The sequence below is a fragment of the Hydra vulgaris genome, chromosome 08 (genome assembly GCF_038396675.1).
Source record: "Hydra vulgaris chromosome 08, alternate assembly HydraT2T_AEP".
In the NCBI taxonomy this organism is placed as follows: domain Eukaryota; kingdom Metazoa; phylum Cnidaria; class Hydrozoa; order Anthoathecata; family Hydridae; genus Hydra; species Hydra vulgaris.
In genome coordinates, this window is record NC_088927.1 from 51548424 (window position 1) to 51557500 (window position 9077).

A 9077-nucleotide genomic window follows, 5' to 3' on the forward strand; every position below is an offset into this window, starting at 1 on the left:
GCTGATTAACATGGATATTTGTAAATGAAGAAACATCAGATATTTTATCAGAAGTTATCATTAAATGTATGCGTGCTAACAATATTTCTTAAAAAGTTTTAGCTATTTCTGCAGACAACACTAATGTCGGAGGTTTAAAACAAAACGGTAATAACAAATATTCACAGAAAGTGTTAAGCTAAATAATCGCTAATGTAATCGTTAAGCTAAACCGTGAAATCATTGGTATCGGTTGCTATGCTCATATTGTATCAAACGTAATAAGCACTGCTTCTGGTTGTTTATCTATTGAGATAATTATTCCTCAAATTTATTTCTTTTATTACCGTTTTACTGTTCGAGTTTCTATTCAAAAAATTTCTGCGATAAGGCCGGTGTGGAATATCAAAAAATGCAAGGATTCTCAAAAGTTCGCTGGTTGGCCTTACTTCCAGCAATCGAAAGAGTGCTTAAGTTATATCAGCCACTAAGATCATACTTTTTAAGCTTAGAAAATTGTCCGAAACTTTTACTTGACTTTTTCAATAACGAAATGAGTGAAATAGTATTGTTTTTTGTTCACAGTCAAGCCAATGTTTTTTATAACTCAGTAAAAAAAATTAAGAAAGGTGACATTTCTGCTACTGAAGTTAACGTAGTATCAAAGGATTTTAAAGACCAGATAAAATCTATAAAAGAAGAGAAAATTCTACTTTCATGGTAAGACAGCATTTGAAAGTTACCGAAAAAAGTGCATTTGAAATGCATTTGAAAAGTTACCGAAGAAAAACGAATTTCAGAAAGAAGTAGACATTTTTTACATGTTTTTTATCTAGAGTATGTAGATGAGTGGATGCGTCACTTTATTCAGGTTAAAGTTTTTAAATGGTCTTTACTTAACTGTAAAGTTGAATTAATTAAAATTATTAAAACTATAACTTTTTTGAAAAAAATCAATAGAAATCAAATTCTATGACAATGAATTGTTCGACGAAATTCTAAGAATTAATATATATTGCACAAAGGAAAAGTTCTCTTTTTGGTTCTCACAGTCTGTTAAATGTGACAAGCAATGGGTTTAAATTTTTTCTCATTTCGAAAATAATCGCGTTCCTTTTAACAGTTTGTTAAAATTGGTTGAAGCCACTTTGTGTTTGCCAGGTACAAGCGTTTCCGTAGAGCGATTGTTTTCGATTGCCAATGATATTTGGACGGAAGGGAAATCCCAACTCACAATGAAAACTTTGGCAATTATTTTGCTTGTTAAATTTAATTTAAGAAAATATAGCTGCTCTAAATTTGCAGAAAAAAATGAAAAAGATGAAATGTTGCATAATACAATTCATTCGTATGAAAAATATTTGTGATTTAAAAATGCAAATATTTTTATGCGTTTTTTCCATAATTTAGTTTCTTCACATGTTATTTTAAAATAAATAAACAAGTTTTTAGTAAAACCCATTTAAACCAGGCCCATAGGCAGGGTGGGAGCGAGGGCGCCACGTGCTCCCCTGCGCTTTGTCCTGTTTGGCCTCTAAAAAATTGAAATTAAACATATATTCAAAAATTGTTAATACAACACAAAAAAAAAGGGCAAGGCAAAACCGTCTTGAAAATATAAAAAATATAATTAATCATTTTATTAAATTTATGCAAAATCTTATCAAAAAATGGGTGAATATAAACGCTATAAAAAATTGTCCTTGGGCGCCTTTATTTTTCTTTTCTTTTTGGTGCCTCCTGAAAAAGTGTTTCCTCTTGTATGAAATGGTATTTAAATTAATCTACGGGCGTGATTTAAATACCATTTGTATTAATACATACCAAATTTATTCCTTGTACGCGTCTGGTATTTTTCAAATATGATCATCTTAACATGAATCCACTTTAGGCGAACACTCAAACATATTTTAGGTAAATCCACTTTAAGTTTACAATCAAACATGTTTTAAATAAATCCACTTTAAGCAAAGTTAAATATTAATTAATAAAAGCGAAATTAAATATTATTTAAAAAAAGCGAAGTTAAATATTAACTAAAAAAAAGCCGACATGAATATAAAATGCACAAACAATTTCGAGTAGATATTCGCAAATTTAGTTTCTCTTATAGCGTTGTTAACATTTGAAATCAGTTGCCTTTCGATGTTGCTAATGCAGATAATATCAACATTTTCAAGAGTAAAATTAACTCAATCAATTTTGAAAGGTTATGTCGTTTAGTTGTATAAAAATTATTTATTTGATGCTATTACATAATTTATTTATATTTGGGCATGCTGTTAGTGTCCATCGATAGGGATCTGCGTGCCCTTTAGAACATGTATTATTTGTTCTAATAAATACAATCTAAATTAATTTAATCTAAAAGTTTTCGAACATGTATTAAATAAATTAAATAAATCCAATTTAAGCTAAATTTTAATAATCTTTTAAAGAAATCTACTTGAGACGAATTTTCAAACACATTTTAAATAAAGACTCCGTTAAAACGAATTTTTAAACATGTTTTAAATAATTCCACTGAAGAGAAGTTTTTAATAACGTTTTAAAATAAATCTACTTTAGGCGAACTTTTTATGCATATTAATAAAGGCCACTTTAGGCAAAGTTTCATACATATCTTAAATAAATCCACTTTAAGCTAAGTTTTAATTAACTTATAAAGAAATCTATCTTGGGCGAATTTTAAAACTCATTTTAGATAAATCTACTTTAAAAGAATTTTCAAACATCTCCTTAATACATCCACTTTATGCTAAGTCTCATATATGTTTAAAAAAAATTTACTTAAGGCGAGTTTTCAAACATGTTTTTATATATATATATATATATATATATATATATATATATATATATATATATATATATATATATATATATATATATATATATATATATATATATATATATATATATAAAAGAGAGAGAGAGAGAGAGAGAAAAAAAAAAAAAGAGAGTGAGAGCAAGGCAATTTGTTTCTATGCATTCAGCACACCTTTTGCGCCGTGGACGTTATAATTGATACCGAGTTAACAAGTAGCTGTATTATTTATATGACATTATTATTTACATAACAAAAGTAAGTATAAAATACAAAACTTTTCCTTTTTTAGAAACAATGGAGTTTTAATTTGCCCATTAGACAAAACCATTTTGAATTCTGAGAAGGTTACTTTATTTTTCAAACTATAATAATTTAGTCTATTTAAATAAAAATTATAAATTTTTTTTTAATAAACGAATGCTTCTTAAGAAAAATTGATTAAATTTTTTTTTTCTATAGATCTTTCCTGATAAATTTACTGAAAGAGTTATTCTGCAATTGAAAGTTAAATGTGATAACTTTTTAAAAAGTTGTCAATGGACCGGAGAACTAAAAACAATTAATGTATGTTTTTCTAATTTTGATGTAAAATATAAAATACTTAACCCTAGGTTTTTTCAAACACATAAACTTTTCAGCAAAATTTTTTTATTATTTTTTACTATTTTGAAATTAAGTTTTAAAACATAAATTAATATTTGAATTATAAACTAGCAAAAACCGTGATTTTCTGATTCAACAAAGTATGCTATCTGAGTCACTAAGAAAAGTAAATTGATGCAATAACAAATTTAAAAGGCTTTGGGGTTTAATGCGAGAAGCAAACTTGAGCAAAGTATGACAATACTTTAAAGTCAGTTTTGTCAGGTTATTTAAAAAGCAATTGCGTAAACTAAACTTAAAAACTTCGATATTAAGCTTGAAAAAGTCAGGCTTAAAAAACTTAAATGGGATTGATTTGAATAATGCAAATTAACTAAATGTTTTCAAATAATATATAAGAACTTTATTCTTTAAAATATTAACTTACAAAAGTATACTAAAAGTTGTTGCAAAAAAATTTCGACATTTATATTTTTTAAATTAAAACTACGTAATATTAATGAAAGCAACGAATTTTAGGTAAACATGCTATTGTTACCTTCCAACTAGTCTAAGTCTCTATAACGTCACACATGTTTAACATGGAAATGGTAGGGGAAAGTCAGGTAGTCCCGCACACTTAAAGGAAAAATAGATTGTACACATGTACTTACAGAAAACAACGTGTTAAAAGAGTTTTTAAAAAATATAAACATTGTTCTATTATATTAGATATAAAAAATTAATTATTTACCTTAATAATATAATAACATAAAAGAAAAAAAGTATGTATGTATATTATTAAGTGTACCTTAATAATATACATTTATTTTATTCTAATGGAGATGTCAACCTTTTATTTAAAATTGTAAACAAGGAATTTTTGAATCTAGCAGAATGGTTTAAGGCAAACAAATTGTCATCAAATTTAAATAAAGCTAAGTATACTTTTTTTCGTAGAATTCACGATTAAGACAAAATTCCGTTAAAACTTACTGATCTTAATATTGGTAACTCTAAAATAATTAGAGAATCATCATTAAAGTTTTTAGGAGTGATACTTGACGAAAACTTGACATGGAGAGAACACATAAGAACGTTAGAAGATAAAATTTCAAAAAATATTGGCATTCTATACAAAGCTAAGCAATTATTAAACCAAAACTGTTTAAAAATCTTATATTTCTCCCTCATACATTGTTATATAAACTATGCAAATATTGCATGGTGCAGATCTAATGTAAGTAAAGTTAAAAAATTGCTTAGTAGACAAAAACACGCTGTCAGAATTATTTCAGGTGCAGGTCGTTTTACACATTCTAAAGAACTATTTAAAAGTCATCACATTTTTTTTTTTTTTTTTTTTGTTATTCACCTCCTCAAGGCCGATAAAGCCACTACAGATTAGGAGGCTACTTAATAGTGGTTATAACCCTTTCTCAACTCTATAACTCCGAAACACGAACTTTGACGAACAAGGCCGCTGCGCGGAGAAACAAGTTGAGCGCGGTACTACCTGGGACGTGGTGGGGATCGAACTCGGAACCTCTCGCTTATGAAGCGAGCGCTTTACCACTACACCACTACCGCATACTTAATGTTTTTCAGTTGAACCTTTATCAAATTCTTATATTTATGCACAAATTTCATAATAAAGTAACTTCTATAATATTTAATACACTTTTAAATAAAATTAACCACGAGTACCACACAAGGTTTTCAAACTTCAATTATGAGCAAACTAAAATGCACTATTTGGTTACTAAATTTTCTATTGCCATCAGAGGTCCTAAATTATGGAACACTTTGTTAAATTACCAGCTGAAAAATTGTTCTTCGCTTTCTCTATTCAAACAAAAACTAAAACAAAAACTTCTTAACGATGTTAATGAATTAAATTCTTTTTAAGATTCTTTACTTCGTCTTCCTTTTTTTTTTTCTTTTTTAACACCTATCTTATTAACTGATCTTTAATTTAAATTTTCCTTAAATTCTTCTATTAACTTATTTTTAATTTTTGGTGTAATTATTTTTATTATTTTTTTTTATTTTCTATTTTTTATTTTTTTTTACGATTTTCTTTTGATTATAGATTAGTTACCGATCTTCACATACTTGTAAAATTTGTATTTATTTTTTATATCTTACAAAGTAATTTTATGTTTACATTTTAATGATTGTACATGCTTGCTGATGAAAGCACGTCGGGGCGTAGTGATAAGGCAAATTTTGTCTTCTTGTAGCCCCGGTCATGTAAACTTTATCTATATAAAACGGCATTGTATTCTTTTTTTTAATGACGAAATAAAAAATAAAAGCCAAATGTTCAACTTGAAGAAGATCCTAAAGAGTGCCATGATCGCGGTTTTCGCTCAAAATCATTGAGAAGCATAGAAAACAAACTTGTCAACAAAAGTAATAAAAATGAGAAATCAAGCTCAGAAAGTTTGAGACGTGAACTTTTTCCTAGACAAATTACAAACGTCAAGGTAGATAGTGTTTACGTGAAGCCAATGGTTAAAATATGCTCGTCTGACACACAAAAAGATTTTTTGAATGAAACAATATTTGTTTTACATCAAGAAGCCTCAAGAAATAGCCTAAACTAGAAAACTTTACAAAATAACTCTATTGGACTTTCATTAGGCCTATAGTAGTTTGTTAAGTTAGCTTTTATTTGTGATTTAAAAAAATATATAATTGCCTACATTAAAAGACACTTTGTGTTTTTTAGTTTTAAATACGCTGTGTTGTTATTATGTTAAATTCTTTATAAACCAAAATAATAGTAAACCTGATTTTATTTTTTTGTTTGATTTCATTCGTCTTCAAGCTTTCGTTAGAATTTATAAAAAGATAAAAAGAGTTTAAATAGCAAAATTCATTTAAACGGTTTTTTTCAAATTTTATAAGGCTGTGCAAAGTTAGTCAAACCCCGGTTTACTTAGGACATAATTAAGACATCCATGAAAAATACTTCTTAAATGGTTAAAAAAAAATTATAATAATAAAAATTTTTAGTTAGACTAGACTAAATTTTGGCAGTTTTTATTAATATTGGAGAGGTTTAAAGCCAGATTTTAGAAACACAAAGCAAAATATTTCAAATTTTTGCGCAAATTTACCCAAAGTTACGGTATGGCTTGAATTTAAGTTTGCTCTTTGTATAAGCTCAAGTGTAATTTCAGATTTTAAGTAAGACTTTAAATATTGTAGTTCGCTTCTTGCACTCCTCCTTAGAAATCTCAATATTAAAGAAATTTATCGTTTGTTAAGCATTTACCACGGCTCAAATCAGATTTTATTACTCTTTTAAAAGAGTTTTGTTCCAAAGATTTACAGAGCATTTCTCCTAAATATATTCAAAGAGCTAAGGAAAAAAAAATTACTAAATATATTTGGAAGAACGCTTTTAAAAAAAGTAGCATTAACAAAAAGTAAGCAGCAATAAAAAAAAGCTTCAACATTTATTGTTATTCTAATGTAGTTGAAAATAATTTAAATATACTTTTCTGTTTAAGAATCATTTAACCTCTTGTGAATATCAAGAGGTAAAATGCCTCAATGAACAATGCTCTACTACACTTTTGCGTAAAGAACTGAGTGATCACATGGAAAAAGATTGCATTTATCGTTTGGTTACCTGTCGATATTGCAAACAAAAGATTACTTTTTGTGACAATCAAGTAAAACCATTATTTTATTTCTTTTTTCTATTTTTAGTTTGTTTTTTATTATGAAGTAGATTTAACTTTACTTATTTAAATTAGACGAGCGGGCATTAGGACATAGGACGCCCTTAAGACGTCCTGAGGACGTTCTGTGTCAGCTAGGAAAAAATGTTTGTGTTTGTGACAACAATATTATAATATTTTTCTATAAATTCAATAAGGTAGGGACATTCTTTTTGCTAACATCTTTTGACATTGAAGATGTAAATATAATTCTTTCTTAATTACTTTTTATTAAAAAAAGTAATAAAGAACTAATGAAATTTACGTTTTTTGAAATTCACTACCCACTTTTTCTAAATGAACAGATCCCTTAATGATTATTGTTTTTACATCACCATAAAGATTTAAAAATAAAATACGTAGATTAAACGGATGTTAGCTGAAACTTGTCACTATGTTAATGATGAAACTCTAATCAATATATAGCATGCCATTTTTGAATTACATCTAAAATATATATTTTAGGTTTCGGCAAATATCCGCTTACAAGAATTTTAAGAAACAAGGCTTTAAAAATAATTTTTTTTAATCACTATTATTTCAATCCTGATCAACTTTACTTTCTTTCTAAAATGCTCAAAATCAATGATCATTTTTGGTTATTAAAAGTCGATTTGTCTTTCATCATAAACAAAAATACTAATCCAGCACATTTACATTTTTTTTAACATAAAAAAGCTGTTGCTTTCAACTTTAATCTACTTAAAGTTATAATTTTCATGTACCAAATCATTCTCCTGTAAAATATGGTTTAAAATCTACAAAATAGCAGTCTAAAATCTTGAAACAGTTCTCCTTTTCGAATAAAATCAATTGAGTTTATTACTAATTTGAAAGTTTTTTTTTTCCGCTATTTTCAGAAAAATATTATTTCTAAAAACCTCAGATGTAAAACTTGTAGTTTATTGTTATTATGTTACTCTCTTATTATACCTACTTTCGTATTTATTAATTTTATAATAAAAATTATCACTTTTAATTATTACTTACACTATTTATTGTTATTGTTAATACTGTAATTGTTATTATTCTTAGTACTACTATTATTGTCATCTTTATTGTAAAGTTATTGTAAAGTATTTACTTTTAGTTAGGACTAATACTATTTTTAAATGTCGTTGAAAATTTACAAATTGTTGTTTCAGAATATAAGTAATTGAATTTAAATTGAATTGATGTAATATATAGACCTTAAGGATACATCTTGAGGGGTTTTAAAACCTTTTAATATTTTCAAAGCCAAGCTTTTGTAATTTTGTTGGCCCCCTCCAGTTAACTCCAAGAGGATAGGAGTTGTTAGCCCCTCCAGTTAATGCCAAGAGGATTGTAAATTTTAGAATAACACCACTTCAAAACTCCGAAATGCAAAACCCACAAGACTCTAATGAAATGCGAATTCTATTTATAAACTATAATTAAACTTACAAGTATTTAAAAATTTTTGAAAGTATTTTTAGTAACCATCGGCTGTTGCTGCTTATTTTCTAAAATAATTTTTTTATTTTTGTGTTTCTATATAGGATGCAAAAATAATGTTATTCAATTAACAAAAATGCTTGAATTAGCGTAAGTATTACTGGCCATGTTAAGAAGCGTTACACTATTTGAATTTTACTTACGTATTCAAGATCATACGTACGCGTTTCGCAATTTATGTTACGCTAAAACTTTTTTCAAATAGTTAATTTAAACAGTCTTTTAGAACAGTTTATGTGGAAACATTAAGCTGTAATTAATTGTTGTAAAAAACATTAGTGGAAACTTTTTAATAATTTTTTTATTTATTAAATAAAAAAAGAAAACAGATAAATAAAATAAACTTTTTTCTATTTTTCGTTTTTTAAAAAAAAAATATTTTTATTTATTTTATTAAATTTAAATTAAATTTATTATTAAATATAAGTTTATTTTATTAAATTTAATTAAAACTTTTTTTAAAGTTTCAAGGTGGTACA

General features: G+C 26.5%; 1 protein-coding gene across 1 annotated transcript in view; it reads left to right on the forward strand.

The window, feature by feature from the left end:
- Positions 1–391: 391 nt before the first annotated feature.
- LOC136083420 (TNF receptor-associated factor 5-like) overlaps positions 392–9077 on the forward strand; it is a 67232-nt gene continuing 58546 nt past the window's right edge. Inside the window, exons 1-5 of the mRNA XM_065802816.1 lie at positions 392–699; positions 1268–1327; positions 3096–3150; positions 3266–3370; positions 6910–7074. Coding sequence (XP_065658888.1) covers positions 392–699; positions 1268–1327; positions 3096–3150; positions 3266–3370; positions 6910–7074 — 693 coding nt within the window. The remainder of the gene's footprint in view (positions 700–1267; positions 1328–3095; positions 3151–3265; positions 3371–6909; positions 7075–9077) is intronic.